General features: G+C 44.6%; 1 protein-coding gene across 1 annotated transcript in view; it reads right to left on the bottom strand.

Moving 5' to 3' along the window:
- LOC143788222 (alcohol dehydrogenase 1-like) overlaps positions 1-21,212 on the bottom strand; it is a 177,957-nt gene extending 156,745 nt beyond the window's left edge. Inside the window, exon 1 of the mRNA XM_077277730.1 lies at positions 21,096-21,212. Within this exon, the coding sequence (XP_077133845.1) occupies positions 21,096-21,113 (18 nt within the window). The 5' untranslated portion in view covers positions 21,114-21,212. The remainder of the gene's footprint in view (positions 1-21,095) is intronic.
- Positions 21,213-21,613: the final 401 nt, after the last annotated feature.

Raw genomic sequence — 21,613 nt, 5'->3', positions numbered from 1 at the left:
ATCTCCTTTCGGATCTCTGACCCATCCTGGTTCAGCTTCTGGTGAAGCGGGTACCTCCCCGCTCTGGACCTTCCCTGCCGAGAAGCTTTCGTCCCCTGTTCTTGCTCACGCGTGCGCTTCCACCCCAATTTCTAGAAAGGACATGCAAGGATTAGCATGCAAGTGCTCTTGCAGGGCCTGCTTAGGCAATAGGTTTCTGAGATTGGCTATCAGTTGGTCTCTTAGTATCACGTCAGGAGGCCCCACCCCCACATCATCCCACTTGGTGATTGCTGCGTGAATCTCTTGCAAAGCATTCATATATTGGGTCACAGACTCCCCCTCACTCTGTACTCGGCTGAACAAGAGCAAATCCCCAATATACGTGGGGTCTCCATGCATCTCCTCTAGAATTTGCAGAACCTTGGTAAAGGTGTTCCACTCATGCAGGGGCCGAAACATCACATAACATCTGGCTTCCCCATCCAGTGCCATCACAGCAATCTCTGCCTGCATAGCAGGTATCATATGGTGCATTCTCAGCATCCCCTTAACTTGCTCAGTCTAGTACCACAGCAGTGAATTGCTTCCAGCGAATTTTGGTAGATTGCTGAGCATAGCACCCATGGCTGCTGGGTCTGCTGTCTCTGTGCTTGTAGGCTGTATCCTATCAACTATGCCAAGTTTGAGCAGGTTGCGGGATGCCTTGATGCATGATAGGCAGAGCAAGGACTAACAATTTAATGTAACAATGGGATACTCCTCGCAGGAAGACAAACAGTTAAATGAGGGAATAAACAGTTCAATTGTAAAGAATATGTGGAGCTAATGTGCAATAAACAAGGTAACAGCAGTTCTTTCAACCACTTATCATGTCAGAGGTCTCTCAGGCTGTAGATGATGCTTGGAAATCAGTAGCACCAACAACGGCTGGTGCAGTGCTTGTCCAATGAGGTCCTGCAGGCAACGGTGATTCGTCTTCTGGTGGCAGCATTCAGTCTCCGGTACCTTCCACTGAGCCCCTAGTTCATCAGTGGCTGTGGCCAATGCAAACAAGGCTGCAGTACTGTCAGAGTACTGGTCGAGTGGCATGGTAATGTCCGGTAGGGAGAGCAGCGACGAACAGTTCTGCACTTTGCCCTGCCTCTTAGACTGACATGCGACCCTTAGCGGAACAGGGCTCCTGCCTCTCCCCCTTTTACTGTGGTGGGCTCCCTGCAGCATCCTGGCGTCAGATGAGCTGCATGTCATTGTGGCCCAGCTGCGCACCCCACGGAGCACGCTGCACATGCACCTTGCCTCTCTCACTGCTGGTGGGAAACTGCCTGATGCTGCACGTGCTTTTTTCTTTTAACTGCGCTTCCGGCTTCCGGGTCAGGGCATCTGTCCGAGCCTTTTTGCCTTCCCCCAGACAACATGGGACACAGGCTCGACAGTTCCGGACCCGGTTTAGTACAGGTACCCCCGGTCCGGTATTCCTCCTTACAGAGCATCAGTCCAGGTCTTTTTCTTCTTGGCCCAGGTAAGACGCTTCTGGTGTTGTCTATTGGTCATGAGTGGCTTGACACAAGGAATGTGACACTTGTAGCCCATGTCCTGGATATGTCTGTGTGTGGTGGCTCTTGAAGCAATGACTCCAGCAGCAGTCCACTCCATGTGAATCTCCCACAAATTTTCCAATAGCCTTTTCTTAATAATCCTTTCACGGCTGCGGTTATCCCGGTGGCTTGAGCACCTTTTTCTACCACTTTTTCCTTCCACTCAACTTTCCATTAATGTGCTTGGATACAGCACTCTGTGAACAGCCAGCTTCTTTTGCAATGACCTGTTGACTACCTTCTGGACATCTGTCAAGTTAGCAGTCTTCCCTCTGATTGTGGAGCCTATTGAAACAGACTAAGGGACCTTCTTAAATGCTTAGGAAGCCTTTCAGCTGTTTTCTGTTAAATATTCTAATTTACTGAGATAATGATTTTTGGGTTTTCTTTGGCTGTAAGCCATAATCATCAAGTTAAACAGAAATAAACACTTGAAATAGATCACTGTTTGTAATGAAACTATATAATATACGATATATGAGTTTCTCTTTTTGTATTGAAGAACTGAAATAAATTAACTTTTTGATGATATTCTAATTTTGGGAGAAGCACCTGTATGTGGATATATATATATATATATATATATATATATATATATATATATATATATATATATATATATATATATATATATATTTATTTTTTGATAGGTCAGTGTTAATGCCTTTGTATTAATCAGTGTTTAATGCTACTTTAAAGAAGGTGTTTTAACTGATTGTACTTTGCACTCATGAAAGATAAATCATTTGCCTTTCCTACAAGAGTCCAAAGTTGAAGTTCATATTTTACCAGTATGGTGAACATGCATTTACACTGCCATTAACTAAATAGAACAAATTGCCCAATGCGTCTTTATTCTTCATCCATAAAAATATTAATGTAAATGATTGTTAAATACATCTACCCATAAAGATTTCTGAACTTAGAAAGCACTAAAAAAGGCAATCGGAAAAAAATCTGAGCCTGGCTTAGTGATGACGTTTCATAGAAAACATAGTTTGAAAGGGCAATCAAGGAATATAGGGTGAGACCTGACTAGTCTTGTGTGCTACCCAGCCAGCTTCTCCCCACACCATTCTCATAGATTGTCAGCGCAAAAAATGTTGCCATTGTTTTTGCAACGTTTTTAGTGAAAAAAAACATGTACAGCAGGCTGACACCCATTTATTTTTGTGATTTTCTCAAATTTAAACCAAAATATCTTAAGGTATCTTCACACTAAACGATATTGCTAGCGATCCGTGACGTTGCAACGTCCTGGCTAGCGATATCGTTTAGTTTGACACGCAGCAGCGATCAGGATCCTGCTGTGATATCGCTGGTCGTTGAAGAAAGTTCAGAACTTTATTTGGTCGTCAGATCGGCGTGTATCGTCGTGTTTGACACCAAAAGCAACGATGCCAACGATGTTTTACACTGGTAACCAGGGTAAACATCGGGTTGCTAAGCGCAGGGCCGCGCTTAGTAACCCGATGTTTACCCTGGTTACCAGTGTAAAATGTAAAAAAAACAAACAGTACATACTCACCTTCGCATCCCCCGGCGTCCGCTTCCCACACTGACTGAGCGCCGGCCGTAAAGTGAAAGTACAGCACAGCGGTGACGTCACCGCTCTGCTGTTAGGGCCGGCACTCAGTCAGTGCAGGAAGCGGACGCCGGGGGATGCGAATGTAAGTATGTAGTGTTTGTTTTTTTACATTTTACACTGGTAACCAGGGTAAACATCGGGTTATTAAGCGCGGCCCTGCGCTTAGTAACCCGATGTTTACCCTGGTTACCCAGGGACCTCGGCATCGTTGGTCGCTGGAGAGCGGTCTGTGTGACAGCTCTCCAGCGACCAAACAGCGACGCTGCAGCGATCGGCATCGTTGTCTGTATCGCTGCAGCGTCGCTTAATGTGACGGTACCTTTAGTATCCGCACCTGAGAATGGCAGTTGGGATTAGTGCAAATGAATTAAATTAGTGATGTGTTAAAGTAAACAATTGCCTGATCATCTCAATGGTCAACTATTGTGTAAAAGTAATCATTGTTGTCTTGCTGCCAGAATTGCAAATAGAAAAGACATATGTTTGTGCATAAATCCCTCATGGTTGTATTTCTGATATCTGTTGTGTCAAAGCGCAAATTCATTCACAATCGTTTCTTGCAATATAGCCTTGGGACACTGCAATCTTATGTTGCAAAGCCATAAGTCACAGTAAGGGTAAGTTCACACTAGGGGTTTTTTCAGCGTCTTTTTTTTTTATCAAATCCCGATCTCTTGGCAGGAAAGAATCTGCAGAAAAAAAAACATGTTTTCCTTGTGTTTTTTGCTGCGTTTTGTGTGCATTTTTTGCGGCGGTTTTAGCATGCTAGATATGTCTCTTGTGCATGATGATAAATAGGGTTGAGCGACTTTCATTTTTTTAAAATCGAGTAGGGTTTTGGGAAACCCGATTTTGTCCAGAGTCGAGTCGAGTGCAGTCGGCCGATTATCGCTAAAAGTCGGGGATCGACCGAAACACGAAACCCAATGCAAGTCAATGGGGAAGCATAGTCGGCAGTGAGTGGAGGCCAGGAAAACACCTACAGTGCCCATTTTAATGCCAAAAACATCCATTCTTGTTTCTGAAGCTTGCCAATCTTAATTAACTGTATAATAATAGTTGGGCATAGGGAATTGGGGGAAAGTTGTGGGGGGAGTAGGGCTGGCTCAAGTTTTTCGTGGGCCCAGGAAATGCGGACTACGTCACGGCGGTGTTGCAGGGAAAGGTAAGTATTTAAAAGTTGCAAGTGCTGTGATCCTGAGCAAGCAGGGGGGGGGGGGCCCACTCGTTCGCATTGCCACTGGCACAGGGCCCCTCAAAGTACGGCGGTGTGTTTGCATGGCGGGGGCGCCTCCCACCAGCAGCGACACTTTTGCGTACTCTGAGGGGCCCTGTGCCAGTGACGTCGCCAACGAGTATGCCCCCCCACCTGATGAAGGAACCTGCACTTTCATCTGCACCTTCCTCTTTGTCCCTGTGTAAGGTGGTATAACATGCGGGAAGGGGAACCTTACTTTCAGCAGGGACAGATTCTGGCTGTGTAGAGTACAAGGGGAATGTAGTGGTCTAGGTCAATGTACCAGCAGACTCATTTAGCAGTGGCTGGGCAATGGGCAGGATGAGGAGGAAACAGATATAGGGCCAAAGAATAAAGTAGGCTACATGCAGTTCAAAATTGGTAACAGGACTAAACAGGCGGCATTGCTTTGTTCAGTGGAGTAGCAAACCCAAGAGCAGCAGACACTGTTTCAAGGGCCTAACCACACTAGTAGGCCAAATGCAGTTTAATATCTGATAGTATAGGGCGAAAGCCAGAATGTGGAAGCTCAGCTTTGTTCAGTTGAGGACAACACCAGGGAGGGGCAGACACCTTTAGTAGGCCGGAAAAGCCTATTGCATTTTTTAAAATGGTAATTTGGAGCAGAAGGTTGAAGCTCAGCTTTATTTAGTTGAGGGCAACACCAGGCAGGGGCACACAGACAGACACCTTTAGTAGGCCGGAAAAGCCTATTGCATTTTTCAAAATGGTAATTTGGAGCAGAAGGTTGAAGCTCAGCTTTATTTAGTTGAGGGCAACACCAGGGAGGGGCAGAAGCCGTTAGTAGGCCCTAACCACCATTTTTTTTTTAAAACCACTTAATGAGAGCCAGAAGGTTGAAGCTCAGCTTTATTTAGTTGAGGACAACACCAGGGAGGGGCACACAGACAGACACCTTTAGTAGGCCTGAAAAGCCTATTGCATTTTTCAAAATGGTAATTTGGAGCAGAAGGTTGAAGCTCAGCTTTATTTAGTTGAGGGCAACACCAGGGAGGGGCAGAAGCCGTTAGTAGGCCCTAACCACCATTTTTTTTTTTAAAACCACATAATGAGAGCCGGAAGGTTGAAGCTCAGCTTTATTTAGTTGAGGGCAACACCAGGGAGGGGCAGAAGCCGTTAGTAGGCCCTAACCACCATTTTTTTTTTTAAAACCACATAATGAGAGCCGGAAGGTTGAAGCTCAGCTTTATTTAGTTGAGGACAACACCAGGGAGGGGCACACAGACAGACACCTTTAGTAGGCCTGAAAAGCCTATTGCATTTTTCAAAATGGTAATTTGGAGCAGAAGGTTGAAGCTCAGCTTTATTTAGTTGAGGGCAACACCAGGGAGGGGCAGAAGCCGTTAGTAGGCCCTAACCACCATTTTTTTTTTTTAAAACCACATAATGAGAGCCGGAAGGTTGAAGCTCAGCTTTATTTAGTTGAGGACAACACCAGGGAGGGGCACACAGACAGACACCTTTAGTAGGCCTGAAAAGCCTATTGCATTTTTCAAAATGGTAATTTGGAGCAGAAGGTTGAAGCTCAGCTTTATTTAGTTGAGGGCAACACCAGGGAGGGGCAGAAGCCGTTAGTAGGCCCTAACCACCATTTTTTTTTTAAAACCACATAATGAGAGCCGGAAGGTTGAAGCTCAGCTTTATTTAGTTGAGGACAACACCAGGGAGGGGCAGAAGCCGTTAGTAGGCCCTAACCACCATTTTTTTTTTTAAAACCACATAATGAGAGCCGGAAGGTTGAAGCTCAGCTTTATTTAGTTGAGGACAACACCAGGGAGGGGCACACAGACAGACACCTTTAGTAGGCCTGAAAAGCCTATTGCATTTTTCAAAATGGTAATTTGGAGCAGAAGGTTGAAGCTCAGCTTTATTTAGTTGAGGGCAACACCAGGGAGGGGCAGAAGCCGTTAGTAGGCCCTAACCACCATTTTTTTTTTTAAAACCACATAATGAGAGCCGGAAGGTTGAAGCTCAGCTTTATTTAGTTGAGGACAACACCAGGGAGGGGCAGAAGCCGTTAGTAGGCCCTAACCACCATTTTTTTTTTTAAAACCACATAATGAGAGCCGGAAGGTTGAAGCTCAGCTTTATTTAGTTGAGGACAACACCAGGGAGGGGCACACAGACAGACACCTTTAGTAGGCCTGAAAAGCCTATTGCATTTTTCAAAATGGTAATTTGGAGCAGAAGGTTGAAGCTCAGCTTTATTTAGTTGAGGGCAACACCAGGGAGGGGCAGAAGCCGTTAGTAGGCCCTAACCACCATTTTTTTTTTTAAAACCACATAATGAGAGCCGGAAGGTTGAAGCTCAGCTTTATTTAGTTGAGGACAACACCAGGGAGGGGCACACAGACAGACACCTTTAGTAGGCCTGAAAAGCCTATTGCATTTTTCAAAATGGTAATTTGGAGCAGAAGGTTGAAGCTCAGCTTTATTTAGTTGAGGGCAACACCAGGGAGGGGCAGAAGCCGTTAGTAGGCCCTAACCACCATTTTTTTTTTTAAAACCACATAATGAGAGCCGGAAGGTTGAAGCTCAGCTTTATTTAGTTGAGGGCAACACCAGGGAGGGGCAGAAGCCGTTAGTAGGCCCTAACCACCATTTTTTTTTTTAAAACCACATAATGAGAGCCGGAAGGTTGAAGCTCAGCTTTATTTAGTTGAGGACAACACCAGGGAGGGGCACACAGACAGACACCTTTAGTAGGCCTGAAAAGCCTATTGCATTTTTCAAAATGGTAATTTGGAGCAGAAGGTTGAAGCTCAGCTTTATTTAGTTGAGGGCAACACCAGGGAGGGGCAGAAGCCGTTAGTAGGCCCTAACCACCATTTTTTTTTTTAAAACCACATAATGAGAGCCGGAAGGTTGAAGCTCAGCTTTATTTAGTTGAGGACAACACCAGGGAGGGGCACACAGACAGACACCTTTAGTAGGCCTGAAAAGCCTATTGCATTTTTCAAAATGGTAATTTGGAGCAGAAGGTTGAAGCTCAGCTTTATTTAGTTGAGGGCAACACCAGGGAGGGGCAGAAGCCGTTAGTAGGCCCTAACCACCATTTTTTTTTTTAAAACCACATAATGAGAGCCGGAAGGTTGAAGCTCAGCTTTATTTAGTTGAGGACAACACCAGGGAGGGGCACACAGACAGACACCTTTAGTAGGCCTGAAAAGCCTATTGCATTTTTCAAAATGGTAATTTGGAGCAGAAGGTTGAAGCTCAGCTTTATTTAGTTGAGGGCAACACCAGGGAGGGGCAGAAGCCGTTAGTAGGCCCTAACCACCATTTTTTTTTTTAAAACCACATAATGAGAGCCGGAAGGTTGAAGCTCAGCTTTATTTAGTTGAGGACAACACCAGGGAGGGGCACACAGACAGACACCTTTAGTAGGCCTGAAAAGCCTATTGCATTTTTCAAAATGGTAATTTGGAGCAGAAGGTTGAAGCTCAGCTTTATTTAGTTGAGGGCAACACCAGGGAGGGGCAGAAGCCGTTAGTAGGCCCTAACCACCATTTTTTTTTTTAAAACCACATAATGAGAGCCGGAAGGTTGAAGCTCAGCTTTATTTAGTTGAGGGCAACACCAGGGAGGGGCAGAAGCCGTTAGTAGGCCCTAACCACCATTTTTTTTTTTAAAACCACATAATGAGAGCCGGAAGGTTGAAGCTCAGCTTTATTTAGTTGAGGACAACACCAGGGAGGGGCACACAGACAGACACCTTTAGTAGGCCTGAAAAGCCTATTGCATTTTTCAAAATGGTAATTTGGAGCAGAAGGTTGAAGCTCAGCTTTATGTAGTTGAGGGCAACACCAGGGAGGGGCAGAAGCCGTTAGTAGGCCCTAACCACCATTTTTTTTTTTAAAACCACATAATGAGAGCCGGAAGGTTGAAGCTCAGCTTTATTTAGTTGAGGACAACACCAGGGAGGGGCACACAGACAGACACCTTTAGTAGGCCTGAAAAGCCTATTGCATTTTTCAAAATGGTAATTTGGAGCAGAAGGTTGAAGCTCAGCTTTATTTAGTTGAGGGCAACACCAGGGAGGGGCAGAAGCCGTTAGTAGGCCCTAACCACCATTTTTTTTTTTAAAACCACATAATGAGAGCCGGAAGGTTGAAGCTCAGCTTTATTTAGTTGAGGACAACACCAGGGAGGGGCACACAGACAGACACCTTTAGTAGGCCTGAAAAGCCTATTGCATTTTTCAAAATGGTAATTTGGAGCAGAAGGTTGAAGCTCAGCTTTATTTAGTTGAGGGCAACACCAGGGAGGGGCAGAAGCCGTTAGTAGGCCCTAACCACCATTTTTTTTTTTAAAACCACATAATGAGAGCCGGAAGGTTGAAGCTCAGCTTTATTTAGTTGAGGGCAACACCAGGGAGGGGCAGAAGCCGTTAGTAGGCCCTAACCACCATTTTTTTTTTTAAAACCACATAATGAGAGCCGGAAGGTTGAAGCTCAGCTTTATTTAGTTGAGGACAACACCAGGGAGGGGCAGAAGCCGTTAGTAGGCCCTAACCACCATTTTTTTTTTTAAAACCACATAATGAGAGCCGGAAGGTTGAAGCTCAGCTTTATTTAGTTGAGGACAACACCAGGGAGGGGCACACAGACAGACACCTTTAGTAGGCCTGAAAAGCCTATTGCATTTTTCAAAATGGTAATTTGGAGCAGAAGGTTGAAGCTCAGCTTTATTTAGTTGAGGGCAACACCAGGGAGGGGCACACAGACAGACACCTTTTGTAGGCCTGAAAAGCCTATTGCATTTTTCAAAATGGTAATTTGGAGCAGAAGGTTGAAGCTCAGCTTTATTTAGTTGAGGGCAACACCAGGGAGGGGCAGAAGCCGTTAGTAGGCCCTAACCACCATTTTTTTTTTTAAAACCACATAATGAGAGCCGGAAGGTTGAAGCTCAGCTTTATTTAGTTGAGGGCAACACCAGGGAGGGGCAGAAGCCGTTAGTAGGCCCTAACCACCATTTTTTTTTTTAAAACCACATAATGAGAGCCGGAAGGTTGAAGCTCAGCTTTATTTAGTTGAGGACAACACCAGGGAGGGGCACACAGACAGACACCTTTAGTAGGCCTGAAAAGCCTATTGCATTTTTCAAAATGGTAATTTGGAGCAGAAGGTTGAAGCTCAGCTTTATTTAGTTGAGGGCAACACCAGGGAGGGGCAGAAGCCGTTAGTAGGCCCTAACCACCATTTTTTTTTTTTAAAACCACATAATGAGAGCCGGAAGGTTGAAGCTCAGCTTTATTTAGTTGAGGACAACACCAGGGAGGGGCAGAAGCCGTTAGTAGGCCCTAACCACCATTTTTTTTTTTAAAACCACTTAATGAGAGCCGGAAGGTTGAAGCTCAGCTTTATTTAGTTGAGGACAACACCAGGCAGGGGCACACAGACAGACACCTTTAGTAGGCCTGAAAAGCCTATTGCATTTTTCAAAATGGTAATTTGGAGCAGAAGGTTGAAGCTCAGCTTTATTTAGTTGAGGGCAACACCAGGGAGGGGCAGAAGCCGTTAGTAGGCCCTAACCAAAGTTGAAGGCCAAATGCAGTTTAATTTCTGATACTATAGGCCGAAAGCCAGAAGGTGGAAGTTCCGATTTAGACAGTGGAGGACAATTTGAATTAGGGACTGCAGACAGACTTAGTAGGCTGTCCCCTGTGGACCATGCATCCACCACATTAACCCATTGCGCCGTAATGGACACGTAATCTTCCGTGGCCATGCCTACAGGTCCATGCGTCTGTTGTCAGGTGCACCTTTGTACTCACAGATTGCCAGAGTGCATGGACAATGCGGTCTTCTACATGCTGGTGGAGGGTTGGGATGGCTTTTCTCGCAAAAGAAGTGTCGACTGGTTAGCTTGTAGCGTGGTACAGCGTAGTCCATCATGGCCTTATTAATAGTAAATAAAATATATAACTAGGCTCTATGAACTTTTAAATAGGTTCCAGGGGTACACGGGCAGCATTGGTGTGGTCAGTGGAGGAGTATTGCAAGTAGGGGCTGCAGACAGGCTATCAAAGGCCTAAAATAACAAACAGTAGGCAGTCATGGCAGTTTTACATCGGTTACATGGATACACAGGCAGGCACTCCAGGCAGCATTGTGGTCAGTGGAGGAGTATTGCAAGTAGGGGCCGCAGACAGGCTATCAAAGGCCTAAAATAACAAACAATAGGCTCATGGCAGTTTCACAGCGGTTACATGGATACACGGGCAGGCAGCTTGGTGGTGGTGAGTGGAGGAGTATTTAAAGTAGGGACCGCAGACAGGCTTCAAAGGCCTAACATAAGAAAATGGGCTGGCTGTAGGCACTTTATAATTGGTTCCAGGGGTACACGGGCAGCAGTGGTCTGGTCAGTGGAGGAGTATTTAAAGTAGGGACCGCAGACAGGCTTCAAAGGCCTAACATAAGAAAATGGGCTGGCTGTAGGCACTTTATAATTGGTTCCAGGGGTACACGGGCAGCAGTGGTCTGGTCAGTGGAGGAGTATTAAAAGTAGGGACCGCAGACAGGCTATCAAAGGCCTAACATAACAAACAATAGGCTCATGGCAGTTTCACAGCGGTTACATGGATACACGGGCAGGCAGCTTGGTGGTCAGTGGAGGAGTATTTAAAGTAGGGACCGCAGACAGGCTATCAAAGGCCTAAAATAACAAACAATAGGCTCATGGCAGTTTTACAGCGGTTACATGGATACACGGGCAGGCAGCTTGGTGGTCAGTGGAGGAGTATTTAAAGTAGGGACCGCAGACAGGCTATCAAAGGCCTAAAATAACAAACAATAGGCTCATGGCAGTTTTACAGCGGTTACATGGATACACGGGCAGGCAGCTTGGTGGTCAGTGGAGGAGTATTTAAAGTAGGGACCGCAGACAGGCTATCAAAGGCCTAAAATAACAAACAATAGGCTCATGGCAGTTTTACAGCGGTTACATGGATACACGGGCAGGCAGCTTGGTGGTCAGTGGAGGAGTATTGCAAGTAGGGGCCGCAGACAGGCTATCAAAGGCCTAAAATAACAAACAATAGGCTCATGGCAGTTTTACAGCGGTTACATGGATACACAGGCAGCTTGGTGGTGAGTGGAGGAGTAGTGCAAGGAGTGTCTGTCCCAGTACTCCCAAAATATAAATAGATGTTAATGTCTCGCAAAACAACCAAAACAAAAAAAAAAGGTGGCATACTTAGGTACAGGGGTGGGCTCATCTACTGAGTTTCTGACATAGTAATTTGGCAGTAACTATTTAATGGTGCCAATATAGGACACAGACACAGACTACTTTAAGTTGCATCATAGATGTCTACAAATTTGTATTGTCAGTGCCAGACATTGAATGATGTCAGCGAATAGACTAAAGATTGGTGGAGCTGTGCGACATAATTTTGCACGTGGTAGAGCACATTTTGAGCTGGGGTAGGGGGGAACTCTCTTGAGGCCGGCGGGACCGCCCCAGGGCCCCTCATGTTACAACGGTGTGTCTGACGTTGGGTGCGCACCACCACCGCCAGAGACACTACATTGTACTATGAGGGACCCAGTAGCAATGCCGTCAACCAAAAGCGAGCACACCCACCTCTTCAGACAAACAGCAGTCTCACGGGTGCTTGCGCCAAGTCGCGATACCACGGCCCCGTGTGGGGAGTTTTGCCATTTAGGGAGGTGTAAACATGTCGTATGCTGTACAATCAGCTGCAGCAAATTAGACATTAGAAAAGTAATTCACAGGCAAGAGCTTTTCATAGGAAAGCTAGGTGTCGGCCGGGCAAGGTGGGGCAAAAGATTTCGAAATCCAGTTGTGGTTCATTTTAATGAATGTTAGATCGTCAACATTTTGGGTAGCCAGACGAGTCCTTTTTTCGGTTAATATTGAACCTGCAGCACTGAATACTCTTTCTGATAGGACACTTGCTGCCGGGCAAGCAAGCTCCTGCAATGCATATTCTGCCAATTCTGGCCAGGTGTCTAATTTGGAGGCCCAGTAATCAAATGGGAATGACGGTTGAGGGAGAACATCGATAAGGGATGAAAAATAGTTAGTAACCATACTGGACAAATGTTGTCTCCTGTCACTTTCAATTGATGCAGCAGTACCTGTCCTGTCTGCGGTCATAGCAAAATCACTCCACAACCTGGTCAGAAAACCCCTCTGTCCAACGCCACTTCTGATGTGTGCACCCCTAACACTCCTAGTCTGCTGCCCCCTGGAGCTCGTGTGAGAACGATCACGTGCGCTGTGTGCTGGGAATGCCTGAAGCAAACGGTCAACAAGAGTTGATTGTTTGGTTGCTAATATTAGTTCCAAGTTCTCATGTGGCATAATATTTTGCAATTTGCCTTTATAGCGTGGATCAAGGAGGCAGGCCAACCAGTAATCGTCATCGTTCATCATTTTCGTAATGCGTGTGTCCCTTTTTAGGATACGTAAGGCATAATCCGCCATGTGGGCCAAAGTTCCAGTTGTCAAATCTCCGGTTGTGATTGGTTGAGGGGCAGTTGCAGGCAAATCTACGTCACTTGTGTCCCTCAAAAAACCAGAACCCGGCCGTGACACGCAACCAAATTCCTGTGCCCCCGGGAAAGGTTCGGCATTAAAAATATACTCATCCCCATCATCCTCCTCGTCCTCCACCTCCTCTTCGCCCGCTACCTCGTCCTGTACACTGCCCTGACCAGACAATGGCTGACTGTCATCAAGGCTTTCCTCTTCCTCTGGTGCAGACGCCTGCTCCTTTATGTGCGTCAAACTTTGCATCAGCAGACGCATTAGGGGGATGCTCATGCTTATTACGGCGTTGTCTGCACTAACCAGCCGTGTGCATTCCTCAAAGCACTGAAGGACTTGACACATGTCTTGTATCTTAGACCACTGCACACCTGACAACTCCATGTCTGCCATCCTACTGCCTGCCCGTGTATCCTCCCACAAATAAATAACAGCACGCCTCTGTTCGCACAGTCTCTGAAGCATGTGCAGTGTTGAGTTCCACCTTGTTGCAACGTCTATGATTAGGCGATGCTGGGGAAGGTTCAAAGACCGCTGATAGGTCTGCATACGGCTGGCGTGTACAGGCGAACGTCGGATATGTGAGCAAAGTGCACGCACTTTGAGGAGCAGGTCGGAGAACCCAGGATAAGTTTTCAATAAGCACTGCACCACCAGGTTTAAGGTGTGAGCCAGGCAAGGAATGTGTTTCAGTTGGGAAAGGGAGATGGCAGCCATGAAATTCCTTCCGTTATCACTCACTACCTTGCCTGCCTCAAGATCTACTGTGCCCAGCCACGACTGCGTTTCTTGTTGCAAGAACTCGGACAGAACTTCCGCGGTGTGTCTATTGTCGCCCAAGCACTTCATAGCCAATACAGCCTGCTGACGCTTGGCAGTAGCTGGCCCATAATGGGACAACTGGTGTGCAACAGTGTCATCTGCCGATGGAGTGGTTGGCAGACTGCGTTCTGTGGAAGAGCTGTAGCTTCTGCAGGAGGACGAGGAGGAGGAGGAGGAGGGGGTGCGAACGCCTACAGCCAACTGTTTCCTAGACCGTGGGCTAGGCACAACTGTCCCTAAATTGATGTCGCCTGTGGACCCTGCATCCACCACATTCACCCAGTGTGCCGTGATGGACACATAACGTCCCTGGCCATGCCTACTGGTCCATGCATCTGTAGTCAGGTGCACCTTTGTACTCACAGATTGCCTGAGTGCATGGACGATGCGCTGTTTAACATGCTGGTGCAGGGCTGGGATGGCTTTTCTGGAAAAAAAGTGTCGACTGGGTAGCTCGTATCGTGGTTCAGCGTACTCCATCAGGGCTTTGAAAGCTTCGCTTTCAACTAACCGGTAGGGCATCATCTCTAACGAGATTAGTCTAGCTATGTGGGCGTTAAAACCCTGTGTACGCGGATGCGAGGATAAGTACTTCCTTTTTCTAACCAGAGTCTCATGTAGGGTGAGCTGGACTGGAGAACTGGAGATCGTGGAACTTTCGGGTGTGCCGGTGTACATGGCAGACTGAGAGACGGTTGGAGACGGTATTGTTTCCGCCGGTGCCCTAGATGCAATATTTCCTCCTACAAAACTGGTGATTCCCTGACCCTGACTGCTTTTGGCTGGCAAAGAAACCTGCACAGATACTGCCGGTGGTGCGGAAAATGGTGGCCTTACAGTGACGGAAGGGATGTTGCGTTGCTGACTAGCTTCATTGGCCGAGGGTGCTACAACCTTGAGGGACGTTTGGTAGTTAGTCCAGGCTTGAAAATGCATGGTGGTTAAGTGTCTATGCATGCAACTAGTATTTAGACTTTTCAGATTCTGACCTCTGCTTAAGCTAGTTGAACATTTTTGACAGATGACTTTGCGCTGATCAGTTGGATGTTGTTTAAAAAAATGCCAGACTGCACTCTTCCTAGACTCGGATCCCTTTTCAGGGATTGCAGACTGAGCTTTAACCGGATGGCAACGCTGTGCTCCAACAGGTTTTGGCTTTGACACGCGTTTTGGTCCAGATACGGGCCCGGCAGATGGAACCTGTTGCGATGTTGATGCCTGCTGCGGCCCCTCCTCCACCTCCGCTTCTGAACTACTGCCGCCTGCACCCTGTTCCCCCAATGGCTGCCAATCGGGGTCAATAACTGGGTCATCTATTACCTCCTCTTCGAGCTCGTGTGCAACTTCGTCTGTGTCACTGTGTCGGTCGGTGGTATAGCGTTCGTGGCGGGGCAACATAGTCTCATCAGGGTCTGATTGTGGATCTGTACCCTGAGAGGGCAATGTGGTGGTCTGAGTCAAAGGAGCAGCATAGTACTCTGGCTGTGGCTGTGCATCAGTGCACTCCATGTCAGAATATACTTGTAATGGGCATGGCCTGTTAAATGTTTCACTTTCTAAGCCAGGGACGGTATGTGTAAAGAGCTCCATGGAGTGACCCGTTGTGTCGCCTGCTGCATCCTTCTCTCTTGTTGTAGTTTTTGCTGAGGAGGACAAGGAAGCGACTTGTCCCTGACCGTGAACATCCACAAGCGACGCGCTGCTTTTACATTTACCAGTTTCGGAAGAGGAGGCAAAAGAGCTAGAGGCTGAGTCTGCAATGTAAGCCAAAACTTGCTGTTGCTGCTCCGCCTTTAAAAGCGGTTTTCCTACTCCCAGAAAAGAGAGCGTTCGAGGCCTTGTGTAGCCTGACGACGAAACTGGCTCCACAGCTCCAGACTTAGGTGGAATATTTTTATCCCCACGACCACCTGATGCTCCACTACCACTACCATCATTACCAGCTGACAATGAACGCCCACGACGACCTCTTGCACCAGACTTCCTCATTGTTTTAAAATCTTAACCAAAGTAACTTTATTTGTTGCTGTCAAACAACTTACACGGTGAGCTATAACTTCAGTATGATTTCAATATCCCTTAACAGGTTGGTGAGACCACAAGGAAAATCAGGCACAATGTTACACACTCTGTTTTCTGTGGCACAAAATCACAGAGATGACACACACGCAGGACTGTCACTCAAGCACTAATGTCAATATTAATCTCCCACCTAATTTATTTTTTTTTTTTTCTCAGGGAGACTTTAGAAACCAAATAATATTAAAAAAAAAAAAAAAAAAAGGCTTTCTATGGCCCACAATTAGAGAGAGAGAGGTGGCACAACCAGGAGTCAAGACTGGCGCACAAGCTGAAAGGGCAATATTACTCTCCCACTGTTTTTTATGTTTTTTTTGTTTTTTTCAGGGAGACTTTAGAAGCCAAATAATATTAAAAAAACCCAAAAAAAAAAAGGCTTTCTATGGCCCACTGAATGAGAGGGAGAGAGGTGGCACACCCAGGAGTCAAGACTGGCACACAAGCTGAAAGGGCAATATTACTCTCCCACTGTTTTTTTAGGTTTTTTTTTTTTTTTCAGGGAGACTTTAGAAACCAAATAATATTTAAAAAAAAAAAAAAAAAAAAAAAAATAGGCTTGCTATAGCCCACTGAATGAGAGATAGCACACACAGCAGTGGCACACAAGCCCTGACTGAGGCCAATATTTTTCTCCCACTGATTGATGTAGTGTTTTTGTGTTGAGGTAGAATTTAGAACACAAATCACGGAAAAAATAAATAGGCTTTCTATGGCCCACTGAATGAAAGGGAGAGAGGTGGCACACCCAGGAGTCAAGACTGGCACACAAGCTGAAAGGGCAATATTACTCTCCCACTGTTTTTTTATGTATTTTTTGTTTTTTCAGGGAGACTTTAGAAACCCAATAATATTTAAAAAAAAAAATAAATAGGCTTTCTATGGCCCACTGAATGAGAGGGAGAGAGGTGGCACACCCAGGAGTCAAGACTGGCACACAAGCTGAAAGGGCAATATTATTCTCCCACTGTTTTTTTAGGTTTTTTTTTTTTTTTTCAGGGAGAATTAGAAACCAAATAATATTAAAAAAAAAAAATAAATAGGCTTTCTATGGCCCACTGAATGAGAGGGAGAGAGGTGGCACACCCAGGAGTCAAGACTGGCACACAAGCTGAAAGGGCAATATTACTCTCCCACTGTTTTTTTAGGTTTTTTTTTTTTTTTTCAGGGAGACTTTAGAAACCAAATAATATTAAAAAAAAAAAAAAAAAAATAGGCTTGCTATAGCCCACTGAATGAGAGATAGCACACACAGCAGTGGCACACAAGCCCTGACTGAGGCCAATATTTTTCTCCCACTGATTGATGTAGTGTTTTTGTGTTGAGGTAGAATTTAGAACACAAATCACGGAAAAAATAAATAGGCTTTCTATGGCCCACTGAATGAAAGGGAGAGAGGTGGCACACCCAGGAGTCAAGACTGGCACACAAGCTGAAAGGGCAATATTACTCTCCCACTGTTTTTTTATGTATTTTTTGTTTTTTCAGGGAGACTTTAGAAACCCAATAATATTTTAAAAAAAAAATAAATAGGCTTTCTATGGCCCACTGAATGAGAGGGAGAGAGGTGGCACACCCAGGAGTCAAGACTGGCACACAAGCTGAAAGGGCAATATTATTCTCCCACTGTTTTTTTAGGTTTTTTTTTTTTTTTTCAGGGAGAATTAGAAACCAAATAATATTAAAAAAAATAAATAAATAGGCTTTCTATGGCCCACTGAATGAGAGGGAGAGAGGTGGCACACCCAGGAGTCAAGACTGGCACACAAGCTGAAAGGGCAATATTACTCTCCCACTGTTTTTTTAGGTTTTTTTTTTTTTTTTCAGGGAGACTTTAGAAACCAAATAATATTAAAAAAAAAAAAAAAAAAAAAAAAAAAAATAGGCTTGCTATAGCCCACTGAATGAGAGATAGCACACACAGCAGTGGCACACAAGCCCTGACTGAGGCCAATATTTTTCTCCCACTGATTGATGTAGTGTTTTTGTGTTGAGGTAGAATTTAGAACACAAATCACGGAAAAAATAAATAGGCTTTCTATGGCCCACTGAATGAAAGGGAGAGAGGTGGCACACCCAGGAGTCAAGACTGGCACACAAGCTGAAAGGGCAATATTACTCTCCCACTGTTTTTTTATGTATTTTTTGTTTTTTCAGGGAGACTTTAGAAACCCAATAATATTTAAAAAAAAAAATAAATAGGCTTTCTATGGCCCACTGAATGAGAGGGAGAGAGGTGGCACACCCAGGAGTCAAGACTGGCACACAAGCTGAAAGGGCAATATTATTCTCCCACTGTTTTTTTAGGTTTTTTTTTTTTTTTCAGGGAGAATTAGAAACCAAATAATATTAAAAAAAAAAAATAAATAGGCTTTCTATGGCCCACTGAATGAGAGGGAGAGAGGTGGCACACCCAGGAGTCAAGACTGGCACACAAGCTGAAAGGGCAATATTACTCTCCCACTGTTTTTTTAGGGTTTTTTTTTTTTTCAGGGAGACTTTAGAAACCAAATAATATTAAAAAAAAAAAAAAAAAAAAAAAATAGGCTTGCTATAGCCCACTGAATGAGAGATAGCACACACAGCAGTGGCACACAAGCCCTGACTGAGGCCAATATTTTTCTCCCACTGATTGATGTAGTGTTTTTGTGTTGAGGTAGAATTTAGAACACAAATCACGGAAAAAATAAATAGGCTTTCTATGGCCCACTGAATGAAAGGGAGAGAGGTGGCACACCCAGGAGTCAAGACTGGCACACAAGCTGAAAGGGCAATATTACTCTCCCACTGTTTTTTTATGTATTTTTTGTTTTTTCAGGGAGACTTTAGAAACCCAATAATATTTAAAAAAAAAAATAAATAGGCTTTCTATGGCCCACTGAATGAGAGGGAGAGAGGTGGCACACCCAGGAGTCAAGACTGGCACACAAGCTGAAAGGGCAATATTACTCTCCCACTGTTTTTTTAGGTTTTTTTTTTTTTTCAGGGAGACTTTAGAAACCAAATAATATTAAAAAAAAAAAAAAAAAATAGGCTTGCTATAGCCCACTGAATGAGAGATAGCACACACAGCAGTGGCACACAAGCCCTGACTGAGGCCAATATTTTTCTCCCACTGATTGATGTAGTGTTTTTGTGTTGAGGTAGATTTTAGAACACAAATCACGGAAAAAATAAATAGGCTTTCTATGGCCCACTCAGTGAGAGATGGCACACACAGGGATGGCACTGTAGCAGAAATGCCAATCTTAATCTCCCACAAAAAAAAAAAAAAAACTGTCCTACAATTACTATCTCCCTGCAGTAATGTAAGCCAGGTATGGCAGGCAGCAATAGGAGTGGACTGATGCACAAATTAAATAAAAGGTGTGGACAAACAAAAAAGATAGCTGTGCAGAAAGGAAGGAACAAGAGGATATGTGCTTTGAAAAAAGCAGTTGGTTTCCACAGTGGCGTACACACAGCAATACAGCTATCACGGAGCCTTCTAGGGCAGCCCAATGAGCTACAGCGCTGAGGGGAAAAAAAAAAAAAAATAGCTTCCACAGTCCCTGCACACCGAAGGTGGTGTTGGACAGTGGAAATCGCTGCAGCACAAGCGGTTTGGTGGTTAGTGGACCCTGCCTAACGCTCTCCCTGCTTCTGACGAAGCGGCAGCAACCTGTCCCTAAGCTCAGATCAGCAGCAGTAAGATGGCGGTCGGCGGGAACGCCCCTTTATAGCCCCTGTGACGCCGCAGACAGCAAGCCAATCACTGCAATGCCCTTCTCTAAGATGGTGGGGACCAGGATCTATGTCATCACGCTGCCCACACTCTGCGTTCACCTTCATTGGCTGAGAAATGGCGCTTTTCGCGTCATTGAAACGCGACTTTGGCGCGAAAGTCGCGTACCGCATGGCCGACAAGCACAGGGGTCGGATCGGGTTTCATGAGACGCCGACTTAGCCAAAAGTCGGCGACTTTTGAAAATGATCGACCCGTTTCGCTCAACCCTAATGATAAAGTTTAGTGTTAAAAAAAATTTACTATTCCATAGAATCAAGGTTTTGGCACAAAACTTCACACCTGCGGTTTTTGGTGTGCTTTTTCACAGTTTTTTCACCACCCATTCAAGTCAAAAATGCTGAAAAAGTGCTAAAAGAAGTGACATTCTTCATTGTGCAAAAAAGCACATAATACTGATGACAAAAAAAACAATGTATGTGAATGAGATTTGTAAAATATCATAGGCTTTGCTGGTTCTGTAAAACACTGCTGAAAATGTGCATAAAAAAACATAAAAGAATGTTGAAAACATGCCTAGTGTGAACTTAGCTTAAAGCCCTAGGTTTTTTGTGTATCTGAAGTTTCAGGCTACGTGGACACGCTGTGGATTTTGCCGCGGAATTTTCCGCAGCGGATTTGCAAAATCTGCAGCGCAAAACCGCTGCGGTTTTCACTGCGGATTTTTGTGCGGTTTCTTCTGCGGATTCCTCTGCGGGTTTTCAACTGCACTTTCCTATTGGTGCAAGTTGAAATCCACAGCGGAATCTGCAGAAAGAAGTGACATGCTCCTTTTTTTCTGCAGAGAATCCGCGCGGATTTTTCTGCATCGTGGGCACTGCGGATTTTGTTTTCCATAGGGTAACATTGTACTGTACACCGTATGGAAAACTGCTGTGGATCCGCAGCGTCAAATCTGCTGCAGATCCGCAGCAAAATCCACAGCGTGTGCACGTAGCCTTAGTATCTGTTGCTAGCACACACTGTTAAGGGGAAGTGAGGGCTAAAAAAGGCAATAAGAAAAGTTTGTACACCACATAAGTTACTCAGTTAATTTTCAACTATATAAAGAAACATTCTTAAATTATTCATCCAAAATGACAAATTTGTACACTTTTATTATTGTTACAAGAATATGGTCATAATCTCTCTTCTTTTGGATCTGCCAAGTAGCGAGAGTTATGTCAATCAGAAGTGATCTGATGAGACACAATCCTTTTAAGTACGTAATTCGCATAGCACTCACTAAAATAATTGGGATGCTAGGGATTAGTTACTACTCCCGTAACCTTATCTAATTCTTACTGATATTGCAAATAATAACCTTAATATTACATTTCAATGCATCTCAAGTATCAGAATTGTATATCTATATTGTTCTAGTTTTTATCTGTCAACAACTACTGAATTTGTTGTCTACTCCTATAGCAAATGATCTAATGAAACCCCTACAGTAATTATCAGTATGTCCAAGTATATTGCAAAATTTCTTACTTTTCCAGCAGTATCCATTTTGGCTCAACGATCACAGAAGATTTCGGAGGACTGCAAGTACTTGTAGTGTAGTATATTTGAGTATACGGTATTTGTGCACAAAAGTACAAGACAAATGTATAACCCCTCCCAGTACCTGTAAATGATTCCAATACTTCAGCTTCTATGCAGCCTTGTTTTCTGAGAACAGCAGTTTTCTTGTTTTTTTTACAGCTAATGTGTGACAAAAATCATACACTAATGCAGCAAATCGGATTAGTGTCACATTACAACGCCCATTTCTTCCCATATGATATTTTGCAGCACTCTTCAATTCTGCATTTAGTTCTTCATATACCTAATTTACCTGCACATGAATGAGGAAATTAGATATGGAATTGGACTCCTAAAAATAGAGAAAAAAAATTCCTAGTTTATATCCTGAGCTATTTCTTCTATACATTTCTTAGACAAATGTTTGTTATTCCTTAGTTCTTGTTTCTGAGAAAACTGAGTGAATAATTTACCTCTTTACTATG

The sequence above is a fragment of the Ranitomeya variabilis genome, chromosome 1 (genome assembly GCF_051348905.1).
Source record: "Ranitomeya variabilis isolate aRanVar5 chromosome 1, aRanVar5.hap1, whole genome shotgun sequence".
Classification (NCBI taxonomy): Eukaryota; Metazoa; Chordata; class Amphibia; order Anura; family Dendrobatidae; genus Ranitomeya; species Ranitomeya variabilis.
The sequence above is the reverse complement of the archived record's forward strand: the minus strand, read 5'-3'. Positions and strand labels throughout refer to the sequence as shown.